This window comes from Aotus nancymaae, unplaced genomic scaffold, assembly GCF_030222135.1.
Source record: "Aotus nancymaae isolate 86718 unplaced genomic scaffold, 86718_ANA_hifiasm-v0.15.2.pri h1tg000008l, whole genome shotgun sequence".
NCBI lineage: Eukaryota > Metazoa > Chordata > Mammalia > Primates > Aotidae > Aotus > Aotus nancymaae.
Window position 1 is genome coordinate 61,422,681 of NW_026988419.1, and position 26,747 is coordinate 61,449,427.

General features: G+C 40.4%; 1 protein-coding gene across 4 annotated transcripts in view; it reads left to right on the plus strand.

Annotated features, from left to right (window-relative positions):
- The window catches only part of PDK1 (pyruvate dehydrogenase kinase 1), a 116,548-nt gene that overhangs the window by 34,008 nt on the left and 55,793 nt on the right, over positions 1 to 26,747 (plus strand). For 2 of the 4 annotated variants that reach the window (XR_010341476.1, XR_010341478.1), the window contains exon 11: positions 2,370 to 2,565. Coding sequence is in view for 1 of the 4 variants with exons in the window: in XM_021668978.2 (XP_021524653.2) it covers positions 2,370 to 2,510 (141 nt within the window). In the remaining 3 variants the exon portion in view is untranslated. Of the gene's footprint in view, positions 1 to 2,369; positions 5,646 to 22,182; positions 22,268 to 26,747 lie in introns of those variants that run through there. The other 2 variants (XR_010341477.1, XM_021668978.2) reach the window with 2 other exon arrangements.

Consider the following 26,747-nt stretch of genomic DNA (forward strand, 5'->3'; position numbering starts at 1 on the left):
AGCTGTACTTACAATGCATGGTTTTAGTTTATGTAAACAAATAAACAGACAAGTGCATACTCTTTTTGGACTTTTTTGCAGTCCTTTACAGATACCTTCTGACTGATTTGACAGCAAGTTTTATGTGACATTCCTTCATGAGTCTTTCCAAAACATGCATCTTAGTTTTCAAAGAAACATTCCCTTTTTTATTCTTTGCTTATGTAATAAATTTTTTAATTATAATGACAGATAGAACTGTACAAACAGATTTGGGAAGAAGCACAAGTGACTCTTGGTAAGCATATAGCTTACCTGGTGGAGGCAGAAGCACTTAGTCTTCTTGCCTGAAGTGTTCAGTGCATTAAGGAGAGAACCATACATTTCACATGGTTGGAAAGACGCTAGGTTCCGTTGTTCCCTTTGGTTGACTAATTGGTGGCTGTATATGCCTGATTTAGTGACTCTAGTTTCTTGTTCTGGCCACTAGATGGCATCTATTTTACAGGAAATGTTGAAGAATTTATATTGGAAAAAATAAACATCTGAAAAGACTAAGTTCTTTCTAGATAGTATTTTTTGTTGTTAACCGTGTCAACTTTGAGGAAAAAGGGCAACATCAATGCAATTTTTTTTTTTCGAGATGGCGTCTCGCTCTGTCACTCAGTCTGGAGTGCAAAGGTGCAATCTCGGCTTGCTGCAACCTTTGCCTTCTGGGTTCAAGCGATTCTCCTGCTTCAGCCTCCCGAGCAGCTGGGATTACAGGTGCCTGACTGATTTGGGTATTTTTAGTAGAGATGGGGTTTCCCCATGTTGGCCAGGCTGCTCTTGAACTCCTGACCTCAGGTGATCTGCTCACCTCGGCCTCCTGAAGTGCTGGGATTACAGGCATGAGCCACCGCTCTTGGCCCAATGTAATATTTTTATCACGAAATGTAACATTTTGATCTAGCCCAGGGGTGTCCAATCTTTTGACTTCCCTGGGCCACATTGGAAGAACAACTGTCTAGGGCCACACATAAAATACACTAATGATACCTGATGAGGAGAAAAACAATTGCAAAAAATCTCCTAATGTTTTAAGAAAGTTTACAGATGTTTTGAGCTTCATTCAAGGCCCATAGGCCATGGATTGGGCAAGCCTGATCTAGCCTATAGATCAAGAAATTCTGTAACATTTAGAGAGAGTATGGACTTGAAAGGTTTTGAATTCTATCTTAGAGAAAATAGAAGACAAGAAGTCTTAGAGAATCATTAAAATTGTCAACATCGAAGACCTTAGCATTATCAGAATGAGATTTTCTGGTTCAGGATGTTCTGCATCTTGGGAAATGCCTTTTGCCTGAGGTGGAAATTCTACTGAAAAATCCTAACTTGAAGAAGATAACAAGGAATGTAGTGTATCTCGGGTTCCAGTGACTTATGGGAAGCTGAAGTAGAACGAGGAATTAATGGTAATAATATGTCGGAAACAATCACGCATGATGCAGAAATCTTGTGCACAGTGACTGAAACTGGAGGCTGGAGAAGACACAGGTTTTCAAACCCAGCACCAAGAAATGTTCATGCAAAAGCCAAGACACCTTAGACATAGATTTATATTTATTGATAATGTTATAATGAGTTTTTAAATTTTTATTTATTTATTTATAGAGACAATGTCTTTCTTTGTTGCCAGGCTGGAATGCAGTGGTACAATCATAAATCACTACAGCCTTAAATCCCTGGGCTCAAGTGATCCTCCTCTCTCAGTCTCCCAAGTAGTTAGGACTGCACCTGTGTGCTACCATGCCCAGCTGATATTTTTATTTTTTTGTAGAGACAGGATCTTGCTATGTTGCCCAGGCTGGTCTCCAACCCTCAAGCAATCTTTCTGCGTAAGCCTCTCAAAGCCCTGGGATTATAGGCATAAGCCACCGTGCCTGGCTTGTGATGAGTTTTTTAAAGCACAGTGATTATACTGGGGGAAAAAAAAGACAATATTTCTTCTAAGAAAGAATTAAAATAGATTTCATTAACTTTATGTACATATATTAAGATACATATATCTATTTGCATGCTTTTACATTTAACCAACTTCTTCAGTTAGCCAGCTCTGATCTGGGTCATATTTAATGTAAAATTTCAATTCAGCACCCTCCAGGATGGCTGGGATATTAACTGTAAGCAGCAAGCTCAATCAACCTGCACATCAGTCAGTGCCATATATTTAATAAATAACACATTTCAAATATACATACCATTTAAAAGTATATTTATATGGTATAAAAATTAATAAGATACTAATAGAATATTATTTAATTTGTTGTAACCTTTTTACCATTCTCTATTTTCTCAAATAATGAATTCTAAAAAATGCCAGACTTAATAGGTCTTAGGTTTTTTTTCAGGCTCTGTCAACAGACTCAATAGAAAGACTCCCAGTGTATAACAAAGCTGCGTGGAAGCATTACAACACAAACCACGAGGCTGATGACTGGTGCGTCCCCAGCAGAGAACCCAAAGACATGACCACGTTCCGCAGTGCCTAGAAACACTTGGGACATCCGGAAAATCCAAATATGGTTTTTGTATTAAATTTGGAAGGTATGGTGTTCAGAACTATATTATACTAAATACTTTATTTGTTGTTTTCACAAAACTGTTTGAGTAGAATAAATGGAAACTGAATTCCATTTGTGCCCATTAAGCCTCCTAAAGGATGAAATTGCACCTATTTTACACTTATATTTTCACAGTTGATTGAACATATTTTTAAACAACTATAGTTTTGATCAACTTCTCGCTTTATGGTAGACTTCAGAAGTATGGAAATCTTCGGGTTTCTACGGGAAACTAGTTTTTTTTTTTAAAGAAATAATATTCATTTATGTTTTCTAGAAACATTTTTTAAATAATAGTGATTAACTGGTTAGCCATCTTGTTATTTAGAAGAGTTCTGCCATCTTTTATTCGGTAGTGACAGCTGTAATATGGTCTTCGTGTTTATCAGTGGCTGACTACGAGTAAAGCAGAAAACAGTTGCCTGTGATAACAGAACCAGCCACCATTCAGCAGTCTGTGTGTGTTGTCTTAGCTCTAAGGTTGATTTACCATTTTTAAATTTTATTGTAAAGAAGTTTAATCACTAGCTCTCTGTGGATCTATGCCAAAATCATGGGCCTTCTGTTCTAAGTGTACTTGTGATTAATGCAAGGGAGAATTTTTATACTGAAAACAAACAAACTAGCAGCTTCTAAAATAGAAAAGAAATTGAGGGCAAAGCAGTATGTCTCCAAAACTGAACTGATCGCTTGTTGAGGTTACCTTGAAAGCTTTTGGAAAAAAATAGTTTTTCTGTGTCCTACTCCAGACGTACTGAATTAGAATCCCTAGGGCTAGAGCCTAGGAATCTCAGTTTTTAAAATGTTTCCTGGGTGAGTCTGATGCCTACTCTAGATTGGGAACCAATCTTAAAGTGAATAGTGATGACACAGCATTTGCTAAGGTAACAGATCTGTAGGTTTTGGTTTCCATCTATTTAAAGTCAGATTTATAGACTCATGGAGACAGAAACTGAATCTCACACCTGGTGCAATTAGAAGCAGAAGAACAAAATGACAGGTAACCAAAGCATCAGTGCCATAATTGCACGTGTCTTTTTTTTTTTTCTTTTTCTTTTTTTTTTTGAGACAGGGTCTTGCTCTTTTGCCCAGGCTGGAGTGCAGTGGTATGATAGGGCTCACTGCAGCCTAATCTTCTGGACTCAAGTAATCCTCCCACCTCGGCCTCCCATGTAGCTGGAACTACAGTTGTACACTACCACACACAGCTAATTTTTTAATTTCTTGTAGAGATGAGTTCTTAGTATGTTCCCAGGCTAGTGTTGAACTCCTGAGCTCAAGAAATCCTCCTGCCTGGGTCCCCGAGAGTGCTGGGATTACAGGCGTGAGTCACCACACCTGGCCTATTGCACAAGTCTTGATAAACAACATACATTTTCGAAAACTATCCAGATTTTTGTTATCAGGGAAAAGTCTGCTTAGGTTTGTTACAGCAGTCCTTTGCATTCGTGTGGTAATTTGTACTTTACAAATACTTTGATATAGTATAACTCTATTTGTCTTTGAAACAAAGCGATACAGCGTAGGCGGTATCATTCTCTTTCTCACTCAGTGTGGCACAGAGTTGCTCAGAATTGGAGCAGAGCCTGAGCTGGCAGATCCTGTCATCAGCTGGCAAGTCCAGGAGACTGTGTCATTTAGAGACTGTGTTGTTAGTTACACCTCAACATCTTTTAAGGTGGCAGGAAAATACATTGGAAATAACATTTTAAAGTAAAAATTCCAAAATTTAAAGAAGAGCTTTTCTACTTAAATGGGGGAGCTTTGTATGGAAAATACATTGAGTTGAAACATTTCATCCTTTGAAGGATTATAGATGAACAATTGTGTATAAATGTGTGGATTAGAGGGATGTGAATGGGCAGTTAGTCCAGTGTGCTCATTTAAGAGGCCAAGATCCTGACTTAGAGGAGGTACCATTTGCCCACAGCTTCTTAGCTACCCTGACCAAATGTTGGGAAAAATATCTCACCTAACCCACTATTCCTTAATTATGGATTTTGTGAAAAACAATAGGACATGTTAATGAGTAATTTATATTAGTTCGATGTATTACAATTTTTTAGCTTTAAATTACACTTTTCTTATAATGATGAAATGTTTTAAAATCTTCTGAATCAAAGTATTTACTTGTTTCCTAAATGAAACGTTTTTACAACATTTGATGTTTTTTACTTATGCAGTATTTTTCTCCCCCAAGAAGATTAAAACTTTGTCTATTTAACAGCTGAGAAATGATGTTTTAAAGGAAAAATGAAGTTATTTTCCTTTAGCTTCTTTTTAAAGTATAACAGCTTTTTACTCTGTTATTGTGGTAATGGACAGAAAATTACATACAAAAATATTCTGGGAGAGCTTTCTCCTCGTTGCTTTTAAATCATTGTGCTACCTGAAAGGTTTTTAGATTTTATAGGAGCTATTTTGTCCACCAGCATTAATGTGACACAGTGTAGTTATGAAAATATATTGAAGGACAAGAAGTGGACACAAAGTGATTTTTGTAACCTGGGCAGTTAATGAGTGTACCAGCGTTTTCTAGGAAGGAACAGCAAGAATATGCTTCGCTGTAGTTAAAACACTGGCTGGCTTTTGATGTCTTCATGCTTAATTGTGATCACTTTCTTGTACTGTGATATTTTTACATGAATATGTTGAAGTGGAAGTTTACCATATTATTTTATAAAATGTTTTCTGTATGGCAATAAACTGAAAACATGGATCAACTCTTATTTTGAAAATAAATTGAGTCAGTTGGGCCTTTTAAAAATATAATCATCTCTTTTAAATAGAATCCTCTTCCACCATCAAGGCTCAATATTTTGTAAAAATTGGTAGTTAAGGGGCTTGCACTAAATTTCACTATCTTCAGTAGAGGAACTGTTTGGAACTTAGATTTCCAATGTGTATATTCTAATGGAGAAAGCAAGAGGTAGATTTTGTATGTTTGACTAACCTTAGATTTTTATTATCCATACATACCACAGATGACTTGTTGCATAAATGAAGATCTTCTGTTGTGTGATTTTCAAACATTGTAAATAAATTTGAAATTTGAATAACCTTCCACAGTATAATTATTTTAAAAAATTCCTAATTTAACCAGGATTATTACCCTCTGCTTGTACCAGTTGAATGTCAGAACTAAACTCCTATAGTCAAAGATAAATTCCTGTCCTATTTCTAACTGATGGGATATAGGTACCACAATTTCCCTTCATTATTGAAGCTAAAAAGTTCTGTGACAGAACTCCAGAGGTAAAGAGCTGGGGAAACTATTAGTGTTAAGGTCCCACTGTTGCTCTGTGAATGGTTAATCAGAGGAAGCCAAAAATCAGCCAACCAATTTCAGTTTATGTCTTTAATTGTGGTATAAGTGTGAAGTTTCTACATATGGGTAATCAGGGTTGAGTTAGGTAGTTTGCCGGCATGACTTTTGCTGAAGGAACTTTTAATCATGTCTGATTAATTTCTGGCCCCAATAATTAATTTTCCTACAGTCAAACCCAATGCATTTTAAAAATAATATAATTAATACTGTGTGAAGAATTTTTTGCATGTTAAAAAAAAGAACACACACACCACTAGTTCGCTTAGTTCTGGCATTCATAAACTACTGCGCCTTCTGTTCTATTGACATGTTTGGAAAAAAGAATTGAACATATGTACCACCACCACCCCCCTTTCTAGAGTCCCCACAGTTCTTTAGCGATTGCTAACCATAGGTTTTTAATAGCAAAAGACAAGATTGTCAGTTTTTAAATGTAAAAACTCTACTCTTTTTGGTTGACTTGGAAAAGCTGTTGTTTATATTGGGAATTGTGACAGCTATCTTTTACTTTGTTAAATTAGAAATTATTTAGCAAAAATATACAGTTTCACCCCAGTAAAATAAATTTCCATGTGAGAGTTGTGTTCATTCAAGGGTTATTTTTTGAGAATGGAAGTATACTTCCCACATTCCTCACAGATAATATCAGAAATTTGGTTGTTTTGATTGAAATGTTGCCATCTACTTATAAGTTAACAAATTCTGAGAAGGTTTTTTTTGGAAACAGTTTATGAGGCCAGGACATTTTTAAATTTGACTCAAATATAAGAAACCACAGTATTCTTGCCATGGTTTTGTACTTAGATGTTTCTCATTATGGGATTCAGAATGTAACAGTTATAGTACTGTATGAAAATACTTAATATACAGTTCTACAGTTACAGTGTTACATGGAAATACAGTATGGTATGAAATCGTTTGTCTAAAACACTACTCCAAAAATGGAGCTCATATGATTATATAACTATAAAATAGGATGGGAGAGAGAGAGAAAAATATTTGTCTATATTACAGTATAAAAACAACTGGTTTACTATGAACTACTTCTTTTCACCTCTTTACTCTCGGTATCTCCATCATGCCTAGTATGTGGGAGGCATCTGTAATTGTGAAGCAGCCTCGTTATCTGGGGTAAATACCAAGGTTCTTGGTCTCACCACCAAGGATATCGAGGTTGCGGACACATACAGTGAGTTTGGAGCAGGAGTTTAATAGGCAAAAGGAAAGAACAGCTCTCTGTTATAAAGAGGGTTCCTGAGCAGGTTGCCAAAGTTGTAGTAAAAATGTCAAGAGTTTTTATAAATTGGCTAGTGAGGAGGAGGCTCATGAAGAGGGGATGTCTTATCCTCGTAGGGCCCGTAGAAGATTTAGTTGGCACCGGGTGTGCTATCTGTACAGAGCAGAGGTTTTTATGAACTCTTATCCCCTTCCCTGACCACATAGGCTGACTCTTAGTCTGTATTTCTTTGTCCTGCCTATGTGGGAGGGAGAGTTTCTGTGTCTGTTCCCATACATCATCTTGTAGCTGCAGGCATCCCCCGCAGTCTGTTTTTAGCTTCCCTATCTTAGTGCACCTAAAGGGAAAGGAAGTGCTTATTAAGGCCCACTGTTTTACTGGGGCCCATTGTATAAACGTGAAGTTTGGTGATTACCCAGGAGACTTACCCACCCGATTCTCTGCTTCTGTGTCCAGGGTGCCTTATCTTTGTTTTACTGTCTGCTCTTTGGGGCTGCTTGTTTTTAGAAGAGAAGTTATTTCTTTGAACTGCATGAGGTTAAAAGGGGATCTGTTTTCGAGCTGCTTTTTGTTAAAAGGAAAGTTTTGCTGGTGACTTGCTTTACCCTGTCTACCTAAATTCTTTCTGCCTCCTATAACAAGTGTATGCTCAGTAAATACATAAGGAATAATGAACTTAATAACATTTCTTGTCTCCATTCGCAAAAATGATATCTTAAAAATAAGTCAGTACAACAAAGAAACTCTGAGTAGTAACCAGTACAAAACTAGCAAAAGGATGAAATACAAAAACGAGAGAACGTTAGAGGAGTAGCAAAACAGTACTGCTAAAATTACAGGTTTATTTTAAAGTTTAAAATATAAGTAAGCAAGCAAGCATGCTGATAGTGGTTAGGCTTTCTGTCTCCTGCACAAATCTCATCTTGAATTATAATCTCCACATGTTAAGGGAGAGACCAAATGAAAGTAATTGGATCATGGGGGTGATTTCCCCCGTGCTGTTCTCGTGATAGTGAGTTCTCATGAAATCTGATGGTTTTATAAGTGTTTGGTAGTTCCTCCAGCGTTCATTCTTCCTGCTGCCCTGTGAAGAGGTGCCTTCCACCATGATTGTAAGTTTCCTGAGGCTTCCTAAGCCATGCAGAACTGTAAGTCAATCCTCTTTTCATTACAAATTACCCTGTCTCGGGCAGTTCTTCATACCAGTGTGGGAATAGACTAACACACACCCACTGGGTTAGCTGGAGTAGGTAAAGCCGCAGCTGTGGCAGCAATCAGCTGGTGGGTATCCCTTAATGGAGGCTTTGCAGGCTGAAGCAGAAGGGACCCTTCAGATAAACCTCTGGTCAGGAAAGGAAAAGACCCAAATAAACAGTGTTTAGATTTTTTTTAAAAAAGAGATTTAAAATAATCATAAGAATTCCATTAACTTTATAACAAAGATTTTGTAAGTGGAGAGGAAATAGATATATTTCTAGGAAAACAGTATAAGATCTATCTAAAATTTTGACAATTTAATTCAGTAACTACCAAGGAAATGGAATCAGTAATCACAATTCCACCTCGCCAAAAGACAATTTTTGAAAGATGAATGTTACCAAAACATCAAGAAACTGACAGTTCCTATCTTAGAGAAGCTTTGAAATGAGAGAAAGGTACCCAACCCCTTTCATAAAGTTAGTAAAATCTCAAAGCTACACTTGAGCAAAGACAATGAAAAACTAGTCTTATTTATGAACATAGATGGAAAAATTGCCAATGAAATACTGGCACATTGAATGTAGCAATGTATAAAAATATTTGTATCTGTGCTCCATTGATGCTGTTTAAACCGCTACCCAAAAAATAATTTGTATCATGAGCAAAAGGAGAATATTTCCCAGAAACATGAGGATGTTTTAATGTCTAAAAAATCTATGTAATTTATTTTTCTGCAGATTAAAGGAGAAAAACCATATGATCACATCAATGGAGATAGGAAATTCAATTGGGGCAGGGGGATAGTTGTAATTACAAGTGCTTAACTCACTTACATAAGCCCTTATTGGATGTTACAATAAACCTGTGTAGTGGCAAATGTTAAGACCTACTGGAATTGTGTATGGGGTTGGACCCATGGCCCTGCCATGGAAAATTTGTTGAGTAATATGTCCCAGGCGTCACCATTTGCAAGGTGTTACAAAAAGTTACCTGCCTATGCATTCCCCTTTCTAACTCTGGCCTGGTATTTTGGAACATAGAGGAAAGAAACATCTGATGTTTTTGTGTTTGGGTAAACATTATTAGGCTTATAAAAGGGCCTAGGATTTTTTTGTTTGGTAAACCATTGCCTTTCCTGCTTTGGCATGGCAAATCTTCATTTGATGAAAAAGTTCCCTTTCATCTTAATGCAAACTGTCATTGATCAACAGAAGCAACAAATAGGAACAACCACTAATTAGGAAAGCCATCAGATGATGCCTCATTTGCTGTGGTGCATAGCTGATCTTGATTGTTGCTCTTGATAAGGAGAACTCACTTGGCCAATGGGAAAGTAGGTTAAATCTTTGTACGCAATGCTTGTCAAACTTGAATATGATACAAATCATATGGAGATCTTGAGAAAATGCAGAATCTAATTCTGCAGGTCTGGAGTGGGACCTGAGATTCTGAATTTCTAACAAATTTCCTGGTGTTATTAATGCTGCTGGTCTGTGAGCCACATTTTGAGTAGCAAAGGACTAAAGGTTGTGAGATAAACTGCTATTAGCAGTTCAAAGGGCCAACTGGAAAGATAAGACCAGTTGCAGAGCAGATGGAGAGACAGAGCTGGTAATCTGATTCTTACAGTACTTAAAAAGGATAAGAAGAATCCATCCCTGATGTCCAGAGTACTTGATGGGTGTGTCCGTGACCTCGAGATCCAAATCCCATTGGTTAATTCATCTTTGTGAAATCTGAATTTAGGGATCTTAACCAGTGAACATGTAACTAGTGGAAATCCTGAAAATTTGCTAATGCAAGGAAGTGATACCCATGTGTAATGCTTCTCTTTGTATCCATTTCATGGGGAGGGTCATGGAAGATGACAGCAAACGAGTGGTTGATGAGAGCTTCACTAACATTGTCTGCTTCAGGCAGTAAGTGAAATCTCTGGCAGTGGGAAGCATGGACTCAAGACTGAAAGCTCTGACACTTTACAGCAGTGGTAGGAGGTAGATAGGACATAGTAGCCCCTTAGAGTAAGGTCCAAGTGATTTTCTCTGGTGAATGCCGATGTGTATCTAGTCTCCAGGGTTAGATCCAGGCAGGTAACATCAAAGTCAGTTGGTAAGACCTCTTATGCCTGTGAATGGAAGGCCTCGGTAAAACTTCATTATTAATGTTTTGCATTAGTTTAGCAGATGACTGTAGTTATTTAGCATAATCCAACACATGAATGTTCTGTATGGATGACTGCTGATGGTTTAGTGAAGGAGATTCCGTTTATAATTTGGCTGTTAAGGTGGATGCTCCTGTCACTACTGATGGGCAATGATATTAACATCAATATCTAAAAAAATTCTGCTGAGATGTGGATTGTGATGTGTTAGATCTCTAGACCAATTTGAGGAGCATTTAACAATAATGAGCCTTTCAATTTATGAACATGGTGTATATCTGCTTTGTGAGTTGTCGGGTAAGAGTCTTGCTCTATCGCCCAGGCTGGAGTTCAGTGGCATGATCTCAGTTCACTGCAACCTCCGCCTCCCAGGTTCAAGCAATTCTCCTGCCTCAACCTCCCTAGTAGCTGGGATTACAGGTGAGCATCATCACATCTGAGTAATTTTTCTATTTTTAGTAGAGACGGGATTTCGCCACCTCAAGTAATCCACCTGCCTTGGCCTCCCAAAGTGCTGGGATTTACAGGCGTGAGTCACCGTACCCAGCCAAACATAGTATATATCTTAATTTACGTAGTTGCCTTTGATTTCTTTCATTGGTGTTTTGTAGTTTTCAGCTTACAGATCCTGTGCATATTTCGTTAGACTTAAGCCCAACTATTTCCTTTTTTTTTTTTTTTGATAACTTACAAATTTTTTTTAGAATATTTTCCTTTTCCAATGTTCATTGCTAGTACATTTCACCCTTTGAGTCTCCAGTTTGGAAAAATCATGGCTTCTGGAGTTTTACTGAGGACTAGAGATAGCTAAATAACATAGTTTCACCTTAGTCACTTGGTCTTTGATTTGGTCTCCATAATTGAATAAATGGCAGTATGCCCAGTGCAACGTCATGCTGCCATGAACCTGACCTTGCCCTCTCGTCTAGCCCTCATCATTTAGACTACCAGTAGTTTTACTTCACTTGGAAGGGTCAGCAGTAAAAATTCACTGGCCCACTCCAGGGCTGCGTGAGTGTTATTGTCTTGTGCCACAATATGGTGTGGCCAGATTCCTTTTCTAGTTTTGAGATTATTTTGTAGCGTTGTATTAAGTATGTTCTTAACCAAGTATCATGAGGGCATTGATTTGTGATGCCCTTTTCTTACTCATCTTCCAAATGGCAGGCAGTAAATGGCTTATTAAGCAAGTAAAAGGTTCAAGATCTCAGCCTCAAAGATATATTTGTAGATGCCAGGCTTAACATTCCTGAGCCTCTCAGAGAAAACTTTCCCCTTTATAGACTCCCCTCTTTTAAGAAGGAGGCACAGGGCTTAGTTGCCCCATTTAGTTACTGACACACCTATGTTACTCTCCTTGGCTTCTTACCCCAGCCCATATCCAGTCAACAGGAGGCACAAGAGATAGAACCAAATACCATAATGCCTCCTTCCATTCCACTGTGAACAGTCAAGGACACTGGAGGCCTCTGGGTACGACATGCTTGTGTTCAGGAGCCTCTGAGCTTAAAGGTGTGTGGATGGAGCTAACTAGACTGCCCAGGATTGGTCTACACTGTACTTTTTTTTTTCTTTTGAGAGAGAGTCTTGCTCTGTTGCCCAGGCCAGAGTGTAGTGGTACGATCTAGGCTCACTGCAACCTCCGCCTGCTAGGGTCAAGCAATTCTCCTGCCTTATCCTCCAAGTAGCTGGGACTACAGGTGCCCACCACCATGCCTGGCTAATTTTGTATTCTTAGTTAGAGACAGGGTTTCACCATGTTGACCAGGCTGTTCTCAAACTCCTAAGCGCAAGTGATCCTCTCGCCTTGGCCTCCCAAAATGTTGGGTTTGCAGGTATGAACCACGGTACCTGGCCTCTCTGTAAATCTTGCGTCAGGGCACTGAGCTCATGAAAGCTCTGCTGATTGGGTTTCTTTAGATTTTCATTTTCATCTTTGCCCCATTTTTGCTAATATTAATTATTGGGAAATAAATTCACCTACTTTTCTTCTCTCTGATCAACATAGGGGCAAGATATATGGAAAGACATTTACCAGCTGTTTGAAAAGGTCAGCATGCTGATGTTCCTTAACTACCACCTCCACAGCTCCCCTTCCTCAAAACCTGGTAGATGCTCTAATTTCTGCAGTCCAGTCACTATTCTTCCCAAACTCCATGAGCCAGATTTTATATGTACTTTATATGACCATAAAACTCTGTACTATTATAAATATGAAACCATTTAATTTTGTGGATACCTCCAACGGTGGCATCACTGGGTCCTCTCTTGGATAACATAGTTCTATGACTAAATGGGTCAGTGGATAATCATCCTTCATGAGAATATGATGTCTGGGAGAAATATACAGCTAATTTAACAACAAATGACTGCCCTAATTCTGGAGACCTGGGAAGTATTGATTAGAGTATAATGATCATAAGCAGACATTGGGTGCTTTAGCAAAGCCAATTTGCCTGCATCCTCTGGAAGGTAAAGTGTGCCAAGATCTCCTTTCTCTTAGAACTTAATCAAACACTTGGCATCCACAGAAGGCTAGGGGGTTGCAATGAATACTTATCATTTTTGTGGAAGCCCACAATCTTTTGAATGGCCTTTCTATATTTTAGTGAACCTCTATGTCATGAGCCTCACTTCCCCAAGTCCCTTTAGCTGATGGGAGGCAGACAGTAACTTCGGTTGGCAATTAGAAACATCTGCACTCAGCAACATGAAGCACAAGTTCTGTGCAGTTGCCCATATGCTGGCATGAGTTTTGCCTTTTGTATCATTTGGCTGTCAGAGGATCTCTCGTGATTGCCAGGTCAAGTTCCTGATACAGAAGTGGCATCAGTGCTGGTGTTAATGGCTGCAGTAAAGTCAAATTCCTTGATTTTGGTGCTCTGTGGTAGCAGAGAGAATGGTGTTAGTTTCTTTTTTCTTTCCGTTTTTAAAAACCTTTTTCATGTTGAAGTTCCCATATCCTGCAACTAACCATTTTAAAGTGTAATTCAGTGGCAGTCAGTACATCCACAGTGTGTGATCACCACCTCTATCTAGTTCCAAAACATTTTTATCACCCTAAAAGGAAACCCTGCACCCATTAAACAGCAGTAGTTTCTTTATCATGCCACTTTTGTGGCATGGTTTGGGGTCTTATTCCTGGGCTCTTTCTCCTCAATGGTATAATTGTGTAAGGGTGGAAATATAAAAGAGCCTTTAGAAACAGTTTGTGCCTAAATTAGCTCTCAGGCATATTGTCTTCAAAGGAATGTTTTAAACCAGCCAAAGACTAACATCAACATGCTTACATTTTGAGTCCAAAATTAAAATCCAAAATAGTGAGCCAGGCATGGTGGCTCGCGCCTGTAATCCCAACTACTCCAGGGGCTGAAGTGAGAGGATTTCTTGAACCTAGCAGTTCCAGACTGCATTGAGCTATGATTGCGCCGCTGTACTCTAGCCTGGGTGACAGAGCAAGATCACTTCCAAAGCAAAAATTCGATGTGGTAAGTGTGTATGTGTTTTTTTTTTTTTTAAATGAGTTTGGATACAGAATCAAACAATTGTGAAAATATAATTGGCTGAGTTTCATATAGTTCTTTCTAAAACTCCTGCTGTTCTCTAATGTAGTTTGCACCAGCTAAGGATGATGGCTTCAAGATGTTTCCAGTTGTTTTGCCACTCCAGGGCCTGCCTCAAACCAAAATAAACTTGGTGTTACCCTGAGACAAGCCAACTCTCATTGCTTTGGCAGCCGCTACAACTACAGGTTGTTGCATCATGCCGAGCTCTGTGTTCGTTCCAACTACTGGAATGGAGTAGGATGTTAATGTGATGGTGAACCCAAAAGAATGGTATAGGAAGAAGGTTGGCCAAACTCAGAGTGGAGGCTGACCCCGTATCTGGTTGTAGCCAAGCCGGTCGTAGGGGAACAGGCTCAGCAGCAGCAAGGGCTGCAAGGACCAGCAGGCAGCACAGGAAGAAAAAGGAGCAGTGGGTAGGGGAACTCTAGGGCAGAGTAATGTTGATAACTGGTGTCTGAAATCTACAGTTTCCAGTTCAGAGCAGGCCACCATATCCAGTGTTTTCTTGTGCTCCAACACATTTCCTGGGCAGTGATCTAGAAATATTTTTAAAAGGCGCTGTGTTTCAGTGTTAGACTGTGGTTATCCAAGCAATATCAGATAGTACGCAGTTTTTGTAGTATAAGGTAAAAATCTGAATAATAAATATTATTAACAACTTTTAATATTTGACTCAACTAACATTGAGACTCTTGATGCAAAAAGATAAGTTGAAAGATAAATTTTCATCACGTTAAATTGTACAACTGTTTATCATTCACTGTGCTGTAAGTCTGTCTATGTGAAACCAAATCCATGGATTTACCAATGGCTATTTTACCACCTCCAAAGTTATTTTTTTGAATTGTATCTTTCCTTATTCCAGTTTTTTCTGTTTGATTAAAATCCTTCGTGTTCTCCTCTGCCATATATCACTCATTTTTGTATGAGGCACCTAGACCTTCTGAGAAAAAATTCAAAGCTACCTACTGTATGATTGTTCATTTACTGAACATGTATTTTTTGAGTGCCTACTGTGTACCAAGCATTATGAAAGGCACTGATAGGGAGAACACTAAAACATTCACCATCCGCAGATGGCCTTTTATAGGCCCTGGAATTGAATTTCTCTTTCCCCTATCATTTAACAGCCACTCCAGAGATTGACTTCATTTTTAGTTAGAAAATTTAGAGACGGCTGGGTGTGGTGGCTCATGCCTATATTCCCAGCACTTTGGGAGGCCAACTGAGTAGGAGTTCAAGACTAGCCTGGCCAACATGGTGAAACCGTGTCTCTACTGAAAATAAAAAAATTAACTGGGTGTGGTGGTGCGCACCTGTAATCCCAGCTACTCTGGAGGCTGAGGCAGGAGAATTGCTTGAACCTGGGAGGCAGAGGTTGTGGTTAGTGGAGACATGCCATCACACTCAAGCCAGGGCAACAGAGCAAGACTCCATCTAAAAAAAAAATTTAGAGACTTGTAGATAATTGGATATTTTCATAAACCACATTAAATTGTATAATTCTGAATGTTTTGGAAAATCATCATAAAGTCCCAAATCAATGAAGATAAACTTACTACATTATGCAAAACTAAAAATATGCTTGACTTAGAAACTTTGTTTTCTAAGGAGACAGAGTTAATAATGGACACTTTTGAAATAGCACCCTAAATGCACTTTTAATTTCCATTCAGCAGATAGCAGCACTTGATTCCAATTCAAAGAGAAAGTTAGGGTGGTCTTCTGTGTGAATGCTGTCTGTGACAAGGACACTCAACTTCCAGAAGATGATTCTTATGTGGAAACTGGGCACATTCTAATTGGAGATTGTCTGGTTTGCCTTAGAAAAGGGAGCACTGCAGTGCATTGGTCAGGTACATTTAATTAAGTAAGGTGTAAAAGACAGCTTTTCCTCCTCATCAGTGCAAACAACTGGACTTCTTCCTGTGAGTATCATATTAAACACAATCTGAAATTTTACTTAATACAAAGAAAGTAAGATTTTATGCTTTTTTGATTAAGTTTTCTCTGGTGCATTCTAAGTGAAGTGAATTTGATTTATTGCAATTAGAGTATTACTGTTGCAGGCACAAAGCTATCCACTAAACTCAATAAAATAAAGACCACACAGAAGAAATTGTTAGAGTCCAAACAACCCAAAGAAGTAGAATGAAATACTCCCAGAATGAAATGCTCCCAGAAACGAAGTTTCTAAAATGGACATGTGTCTTTCCTTAAGTGCACATCATCATTGGAAGGCATCATTATCCTGCTGTTGGTACTTGCAGTATTGTCCCAAAAGTAAACTGTAAACTGAATTAGCCATCCGGCAGATATATTAGATGGGCTCTATGCTAAATCTGTAGTTGTTGAGAACTACAGAAAAAACATTCACTTTTTTTTTTTTTTTTGAGACAGAGTCTTTCTGTCACAGCTCACTGCAACCTCTGCCTCCTGGGTTCAAGCGATTCTCCTCCAACAGCCTCTTGAGTAGCTGGGATTACAGGCACCCACCATTACGCCTGGCTAATTTTTGTATTTTTAGTAGATACGGGGGGTTCACCATGTTGGTCAGGCTGGTCTTGAACTCCTGACCTCAAGTGATATGCCCATCTCAGCCTCCCAAGGTGCTGGGATTACAGGCGTGAGCCATTGCATCCAGCCAGCATTCACTTTTAATATGTAACATTCCAGCTGAATTATCTTGTTCATCTATTATATCCTTTGCTGTGAATTCTGTAACCTAGTATTCCAGGTTTATGTCCACTCAACAGTGGCCCTTCTTCTCCAAAATGTATCTACTGCATGAATTGTCCCTCTTGTTCTGCAGTCACTACTTGACAAATAGGTATGTCATGTAGGCACTGCCTGCCCCCATGATGCCTTTCAGAGCTCTGAGTGTGGGCACATTGCATCTCCTTGGAGGGAGGGCCAGCACCAGCCACCATGAGGGTCTCTTCCCTGCACCTATGTTTTTGAAACACCACATCTTCTCTTTTGTTCTCCAGCTCTGGGTGGGACTGGAAAATTATTTTCCTGTAGTTATTAATCTCTGGGTTACCTTACAATCACCTTTTGGTTTTTTAGTTTTGTATTATCCGTGTAATCAATTTCCTGCATCAAATTATCTGTTTATTTTTTATTTTTCATTTATTTTTTTGAGATGGAGTCTTGTTCTTTTGACCAGGCTGGATTGCAGTGGCACAATCTCACTGAAACCTCCACTTCCTGGGTTCAAGTGATTCTCCTGCTTCAGCCTGTCAAGTAGCTGGGATTACAGGTGCCCCTTACCATGCCCATCTAAATTTTTTATTTTTAGTAGAGACAGGGTTTCACCATGTTGTCCAGGCTGGTCTCAAACTCCTGACCTCTGCCCTCCTCGGCCTCCCAAAGTGTTGAGATTACAGGCATGAGCCACTGTATATGAACTCTATTTAAAATTCTTAATTTGTTTTATTTGACTGAGTAGTACAGCTGTAAAGATGGCAAGCATGTATCTAAAGTGTTATTTCAGTGTCAGAGGAAAGTTTTTATAGAACTTATGTGTAATTTTAAGTGAAACATTTGTTTGGCTCTTGGGGTTTTGGTAGCGTATAAACAAGAAGTACATGTCATGACCAAGTGTGATTCATCCCATCTAAGCAAGGAGAGAAATCACATGATAGTATCAATTGACATAGAAGAAGCATTTGACAAAATTCACACCTTTTCAAAACAGCCAGGGGTCCCCATGTTGGGATCTGATAGTGCTGACTCCACTCAGGCACCTTTTCCCATCTTTGATACTCCCCGATGTAAGAATAATGCTTTTTCATATCTCATCCTGTAAATCATTGAGAGTCAGATTTTGTAATAAATACATGGCTAGAAATGGTATAAATCAAACACATATTTATCATATCATAATTATCCAAGCCACAATTTTAAAAGGTGTTTTCTCACAGAGAATTTTTCTAAATATATAATGTCGTTGGAAAATTGATAATTACTCCTATAGAATACACTTTATTGGCCTAAGCTAGTAAAGACCATTTCTCTTCCCAAGATCCACTATTATACATTAACATTTCAATGAATATTTTCATTACACAGCCAGGATAGCAATTCCCAGATCCAACGCTAATGTGCTTCCTGGCTAAAGCTGAAACTCTTAAGAGCAATTAACTAATTTGTGAGTTAATATTGTTTAGACATAAGCCTCTAGAACTAAGTGAGATAATGTATGTACAATGCTAAGCACATTTCCTGCATATAGTAAATACTCAATATATGATAATAATTAGTATCACTGCCATAAATTTTATATGTCAAGAGGTCTTCTACATTGATTGGAGGATTTTTTTAAAAAAGCATTTTCAAGCTAAGTGTACATTTCTCAAACCCATGGTGCTAGGTGATAGGTACACTGTGTTCTCCTAAGTCCAATCACCACTCTATCAATCCAAAATTCAGTTTTAAAATGTACTAATAGTTTTTCTCTGTACTGGACTTTAGCCAAATACATGCTGTATATGCATGTCAGTAAAAGAAAATGCTACCAGCTAGTGATTTTTGTTGTTGTTGTTTTGAGACGGAGTTTCGCTCTTATTGCGCAGGCTGGAGTGCAGTGGTGTGATCTTGGCTTACTGCAACCTCTGCCTCCCAGGTTCAAGCGATTTTCCTCCCTCAGCCCCCTATTAGCTGGGATTACAGGTGCACACCACCACATCTGGCTAATTTTGTGTTTTTAGTAGAGACAGGGTTTCACCATTGGCTAGGCTGGTCTGAAGTCAGGTGATCCACCCACCCCAGCCTCCCAAAGTGCTGGGATTAGAGGTGTGAGCCATTGCGCCATGCCCAGCTAGTGTTTTAATTAAAGCCTTTGCTACAGAAAAGTTGTGTCATTTGGGTACTCTGGGAAGCAGATGCTGAGACATGAATGTAAAAGTTTTATTGGAGGGTAACCAAACAGAATTTAGAAGTGTTGAGGAGGAAACAGTATTGGGTGTGATGATGCAGAGCTGAGTCTTGCCTAATGTGAGGAGGCGCTCAGGAGCAGAGTGCCCATAAGGTCACCCACTCAGAGCAGAAATGGCTGGTACCCTGGCCATACCCAGTCATTGGCAGGGACTTCCCTAGAAGGGTGTGATCTTGGGTTGAAAGCTAAACACAATGTGAAGGAAATGACAAATGGAGCTTGTCAGTTAATTTGCATTATTTACAGCTAAATGGTACATTCTTGAAGGGAAATCTGAGTAGCACACCTCCATGACCTCAGAAGAAATGCTGAAGAAGACAAATAGTAGTAACATCCTTATCCTTATTTGATTTTTTTTTTTTTGCTGCTAATGACTTTTTTTTTTTTTTTGAGATGGAGTCTGATTCTGTCATCCAGGCTGTTAGTGCAGTGGCACCATGACAGCTTACTTCATCCTTGAAAACCAGGACTCAAACAATCCTCCCACCTCAGCCTCCAGAGTATCTGAGCATTACGGGTATACCACCATGCCTACCTTTGACTTTTTTACTTATTCTTTATCAGATAGTCTCCTATCTGGGCTATCTGAAGGGTGGTTTTAAAATATTTCTGTGGAATACCTGCCCACTTAAAAGTGTGTAATAATGATGACAGTGGCTGCTGCCATCATGCTGGCTGCATCAGGGAAGCATAGCTGGGACTGCATACTCCATGGAGCCAGGGGGAGCCCTACCCCTTCTGAGTTGGGACAGGAACTCTCAGTGCTACTGTGGTCACCCAGACTGCAGCTGCAGACCCAGGCCTCCTGCTTTATGGAGCAGGCAAAGCTCCGCCCTCCTGGGGGCTCCTCAAACTGCAGCTGTGGATCCAAGCCTCCCTGTGCTCTTGGGGAAGCTGGTAACAGGCAGGATCTGCTCTCCTGGGTGCAGCTGCAGCTGCCGCACCCATGCTGCAGACCTGGGTCTTCTGCTCCAGGAAGCAGGCAGGAGCCATGGACAAGGAGGAGCCCTGCCCCTTCCAAGTTGGTGGGGCAGCAGCTCCCAGGTGCAGCTGTGACTGCTCTCCCAGGCATAGGACCTGGGAGTCTCTGCAGCCTGCACCAGGAAGGACCAACTCCACCCCCATCCCTTCAAGTTTGGGGGTGTCTGTTGAGACAGATTCCTGAACAGAAAGGGGCAGGTCCCCAGTAAGACCCCACCTTCTGGCCAGGGAGGACCTGAAGACTGGAGGCTGGGCTGCTGGTGGCTGCCAGTCCTTCCAATGGGAGTGGGGACTCATGTTGCCTCTTCTGGGCTGCCCATGGCCACCCAAGGACCAATCAGCAAATACTTCCTCCCCTCTGAGGTCCATAACAGCCCTGGGCTCAGCCAGAGCAGGACAGAGGACCACCAGAGGATGAAGAGGGCAGAGAGACAACAGGATGACCAGCTGCAGAGAGGAGTACTCTGCTGATAAGTGGAGATTATGAGAGGCCAGCTGCAGAGAGGGTCTGCTGCCAGAGAGGAGCTTACCCTCTCTGCTGATAGCTTCAGAGACCTGCAGATGTCTGAATGAGTTACCTACAGAGAGAAGCCACCCTTTCCAGGGCCTCCTCTCTGCTGAGAACTGAACACCCAATGGGACGATCTGCCTATGGAGAGGAACCACCCACTCCTCTGAGCTGTTCTAACACTAAATAAAACTCTTCTTCGCTGTTCATTTGTCTGCATACCTCATTTTTCTGGATGGAGGACAAGAACTCAGGCACCATGGCCACAGAGGTTTCCGGCCAGAAAAACGGACACTCTGGCAGAGATCTGTAACAATAATCTATTTCTAATTCAGAAACATTTAACAAAAAGATTTCATGAAAAGGTAATGGAGGCCGGGCGTGGTGGCTCACACCTATAATCCCAGCACTTTGGGAGGCTGAGGCAGGTGGATCACGAGGTCAGGAGTTCGAGACCAGCCTGACCAACATGGTGAAACCCTGTCTCTACTACTAATACAAAAATTAGCTGGGTGTGGTGTCATGTGCCTGTAATCCCAGCTACTGAGGAGGCTGAGGCAGGAGAATCGCTTGAACCTGGGAGGTGGAGGTTGCAGTGACCCGAGATTGTGCCACTGCACTCCAGCCTGGGCAACAGAGTGAGACTCCGTCTCAAAAAAAATGAAAAAAAGTAATGGATAACATTTTTCTGAATTTTAAGTTGTATTACTTTTTTATAAATTTGATGCTTCATGACATATCTGTTAAGTATTAGTACACAGCAGTGATGATCATTCAGGAATAACTGTTTACATTTTTTTGGGCATAATTTTGCCTGGTTTGGCTGCAGACCCTGGACAGAGCTTGCTCCTGTGTCAGTGGAGTGGCCGGCTGGATCTCACACTCGCTCACTCATGTGCTTCCCAGAAGGGGCTGAGTGCAGCAGGCCGACTAGTCGGGGTGCCCCTGCTGGGAGTCTGGCAAAGGGGCCAAGAGAAATCTTGCATCACTGCTAACTTTGGATTTGATATTTCATGTTTTTCTGAAAAAATGCTTAGTATTCTGAAAATAGCACTTTTTGAGTTGTTCAGTTACTAGAACAAAATTAATAATGCCTCTACTGCCATTAAAATAATAGAGGCTGGGCGTGATGGCTCACATCTGTAATCCCAGCACTTGGGAAACTGAGGCAGGTGGATCACCTGAGGTCAGGAGTTCGAGACCAGCTTGACCAACATGGAGAAACCTTGTCTCTACTAAAAATACAAAATTAACTGGGCATGGTGGTGCATGCCTGTAATCCCAGCTGCTCAAGAGACTGAAGCGGGAGAATTGCTTGAACCCAGGAGGAGGTGGAGGTTGCAATGAGCCAGGATCACACCATTGCACTCCAGCCTGGGCAACAAGAGTGAAACTCCATCTGAAAAACTAATAATAATAATAGAAGCAAAATACTGCTTCACCGAAGATAACTAATATCTTGTGCAAATCCATCTTTATAATAATGTACACTTTTTGAAATAAATTACATAAAAGAATCAGTTATTGATCAGTTACACTAAATTAGATATATAATGAAACTTATTAAACTACAAGGTTAGAGAAGTACAGCTTGTGGTACCCTATAAAAAAATCTTAAATTAGCAAGTCCATAGTGTAAGCCTTGCTACATGAAGATGTATTCATTTATTCAACGTTTAGGGAGTGCCTACAATGGAAGAGACACTGTGGGGAAACAGCTACAAACAGGCACTTTACAGAAGAAAACCAGCCAGCTAAATCTCATGTAAGTAAGTGCTGAACCGGTTTAGTAATCAAGGAAGTACAAATTAAGACCACATTGAGGTACTATTTTTTATCTCAGATTAAAAGTCTAAGCCAAATACGAGAATATGAAACAGTGTAAACTCGACTTCATTATAATGCATGGGTAAATTTATAAAATCGCAACCAATTTGGCAGTTTTTTTGTCAAGTTACACATTGACACAATTTGTGACCTAAAACTCTACTCCTAGACATACATTCTAGAAAAACCTGCACATATTTGGAATGCTAATAGTGGTACTTTTCATAACAAAACAACTGCAAATACTCTCAAAACCCAGTGACATGAAATAAGTGTATAATTACATATTTTATCTATCCAATGAAATAATATACAGCAGTGAAAACAATCGGTGAACTATAACTACACGTAGATGAATCATTGGAACATTTCGAGTGGAAAAGCAATTCCCAAGAGACTGATACTGTATAATATCTCTGTAAACTAAAAACACTGCTCAGGCATATGATAACCTACTTTTATTTAAAGTGAGGGCATGATAAATGCAAAACTCAGGCTAATGGTTGCATCGATGGGATAGGGAAAAGTACATAGGTGAATGCATGGTATTGTTCAAGTTGAAGGTTTTGTGACAAATAGGTTCATAGAGGTTCATCATATTAAGCTACATAATTTACTTATATGTGATATGTATTTATTTGAGACAGAGTCTTGCTCTGTTGCCCAGGCTAGAGTGCAGTGGCACGATCTTGGCTCACTGCAGCTTCTGCCTCCTGGCTTCAAGCGATTCTCCTGCCTCAGCCTCACAAGTAGGTGAGATTACAGGTGCCTGCCATCGCGCCTGGTTAATTTTTTTGTGTTTTTAGTAGAGATGGTGTTTCACCATGTTGGCCAGGCTGGTCTCAAACTCCTGACCTCATCATGCACCCGCCTTGGCCTCCCAAAGTGCTGAGATTATAGGCATGAGCCACTGCACCTGGCCATGTTATTTTTTAATTTAGAAATATTTTTAAATTATTAGGTTAATTTAAAAAGCAATACAATAATGCTTCCTCATGAATAGCATATTTCTGTCTCTAAATTGGCTAGTTGTAGGACTGAGAGTTGAATGCAAATTTTCTTTCAAGATAGTGTCTTGGAAAATCAACTTCAAGACAATAGAAAAACAGAACATCGTGGCATACAGTATGCTTTCTCAATAAGTTGTTCTTTTTCTGTCTTTGTAATTAAAAAAAATAATAATGATTGGATGGCCAGGCACAGTGGCTCACGCCTGTAATCCCAGCACTTTGGAAGGCTGAGGCGGGCAGATCACAAGGTCAAGAGATTGAGACCATCCTGACCAACATGGTGAAACCCTGTCTCTACTAAAAAATAGAAAAATTAGCTGGGCGTGGTGGCGCGGGCCCTAGTCCCAGCTACTCGGGAGGCTGAGGCAGGAGAATTGCTTGAACCCAGGGGGCGGAGGTTGTGGTGAACCAAGATCGCACCATTGCACTCCAGCCTGGGTAACAAGAGCAAAACTCCATCTCAAAAAAAAGAAAAGAAGGCCAGGCGCGGTGGCTCAAGCCTGTAATCCCAGCACTTTGGGAGGCCGAGGCGGGTGGATCACGAGGTCAAGAGATCGAGACCATCCTGGTCAACATGGTGAAACCCCGTCTCTACTAATACAAAAAATTAGCTGGGCATGGTGGCGCGTGCCTGTAATCCCAGCTACTCAGGAGGCTGAGGCAGGAGAATTGCCTGAACCCAGGAGGCGGAGGTTGCGGTGAGCCGAGATCGCGCCATTGCACTCCAGCCTGGGTAACAAGCGAAACTCCGTCTCAAAAAAAAAAAAAGAAAAGAAAAGAAAAAAAAGAAAAGAAAATACGCCTGGAAGGAGTTGGGGCAGGCAGGACTGGCCAAAGCAAGAACCTTTCCTACAGTGTGGCTGCCGCTGAGGTCCCAGCGAATCCTCGGAGTTCAGAGTTGGATGGCTCTTCAGAGTTGTCCCACATTGAGGCTAGAGGAGTGGGCTATTTTATTACTGCATCAGTGAGCACTGGGAAGGGCATGACTTTGGGTAAAGAAATTAGAGTTTGCAGGTGATATCCCCAGCAGCTGGGGGTTAGGTGCATCAACCCTAAGGAGCGACTCTGGATGAAGTGCTACAGTATCCACTATAAGAAGTAATGCAGGTTTTTCTTCCTAGTACTCATACATTTCTATTTTAAGCCTTCATTTTTGCATGACTTTCACTTCTATGCTACTCTCAGGCTTATGGGAAATCATTCTGCCACCCTCTGCCCCCCATTGCACTGGGGAGAGCAGGGCCTTGTGAGGTTGCCTTGGGTGGCCAGGATATATCATGTGGACATTTGCACTAATTCTGCTCTTCTGGGCAGGGGAAAACCCTCAAGCTTTGCCTCATTGACTTAGGGGTGCCCATGTTCTCTCCTGTTCTTGGATTTCCAAGCATCTTGAGGATTTCTCCTCTCTCTTCCCATAGTCTGAACAAATTTCCATAGCTCAATGGACCAGAGTTAAAGCTGAAGGGAAGCAGAGGACCAGGAAAAGCAGACACTGCTCATAACTCATTTTCCCCTATTTAATTTTTGTGACCTGAATTCTCTCTAGGCCTAGCTATTTTTTTTTTTTAATATCCCAAAGCATAAGCTTCAGAAATTTTAAAAGCTCTTTCTTTGGTTTTCTGCTGTAATGGTCTTTCCCTAAGGCAATGAATGCATTGGCTAAATGAATAAAAGACAAATAGTAAAAAATTCAGAGAAGGATTTTTCAGGTAATATCTCAAAATATTATCCTGCCACAATTACAACCAAGGATACTGACCAGATCTGTAATGAGATCCATGAAAGCTTGTAATAACCTTTGATGGCTCATGAAAAAGGGAAAAGGCTCAGATGATCAAAGTCAGGGAAAAGTCTCAATTTCATTTAAAGAAGGAAAAAAGAGGATGCTGCAAATTATAGATTGGCAGCCTTAATTGTTCTACATGGGGAACATTTCAGACAAAACTTATCTCAAGCTGAGCACGGTGGCTCACGCCTATAATCCCAGCACTTTGGGAGGCCGAAGTGGGTGGATCATTTGAGGTCAGGAGTTTGAGACCAGCGTAGCCAACATGGTGAAATCTTGTCTCTACTAAAAATACAAAAATTGGCCAGGTGGTAGTGGCATGTGCCTGTAATCCTAGCTACTCAGGAGACTGAGGCAGGAGAAGTGCTTGAGCCTGGTAGACAGAGGTTGCAGTGAGCTGAGATCACACCACTGCACTCTAGTCTGGATGACAGAATGAGACCCTGTCTCAAACAAAACTCATTTCTTTTTTTGATAGTTTGTCTTGGTCAAAGGCTGTTGAAATAGGTATCTGGACTTCAGCAAATAATTGGCCAGTCTCCTGAAATGTCATTATGAATAAGATGTAAGAATGGGAACCAGAAGACAGAAGGGCAGGTAGATTTATAATACAGTGAACAGCCATGCCCAAAGAGGACTGGAACATAGCTACAGTAAAGTGTTCAAGATAGAGGTGACTGTAGAAACTATGGCATGTGGGGGAAGTTGAACAGAACTGAGGGTATGAAGCCTGGAGAAGAAAAGCCTCAGGGAACCTAGGGTAATATGAAAATGAGACCTGTCATCCTATGCAGGCTCATTCTGTGGTGCTCTGATAAGGTTTGGATCTGTGTCCCCACTCAAATCTCATGTTGAATTATAATCCCCGATACTGCAAGTAGGGCCTGGTGGGAGGTGACTGGATCATGGGGCTGGATTTCTTATGAATAGCTAACACCATCCCATTGGTGCTGTCTTCATGATAGAGAGTGAGTGAGTTCTCACAAGATCTGGTCATTTAAAAGTGTGTGGCACCCCCCAACCTCACACTCTTGTTCTTGCTTTCACCATGTGAAGTACCTGCTCCCCCTTCACCTTCCACCATGAGTAAAAGCTGCTTGAGGCCTCTGCAGAAGCAGATACTGCAGTGCTTCCTATACAGCCTGCAGAACCGTGAGCCAATTAAATCTCTTTTATTTATAAACTACTCAGTCTAGGTATTTCTTTATAGTAATGCAAGAATAGCCTAATACAGGCTCAAAGGAAAAAAAATCGATATCAGATTTCTGATCATTAGAACTTGTCAGCTGGGCACAATGGCTCATGCCTGTAATCCCCACACTTTGGGAAGCCGAGGCAGGCAGATCACTTGAAGCCAGGAGTTCAAGACAAGCCTGGCCAACATGGCAAATCCCCAGCTCTACTAAAATTACAAAAATTAACTGGGCATGTGTTATGGTTAATACTGAGTGTCAACTTGATTGGATTGAAGGATGCAAAGTATTGGTCCAGGGTATGTCTGTGCTGGTGTTGCCAAAGATTAACATTTGAGTCAGCGGGCTAGGAAAGGCAGACCCACACTTATTCTGGGTGGGCACCATCTAATCAGCTGCCAGCATGGCTAGTATATAAAGCAGGCAGAA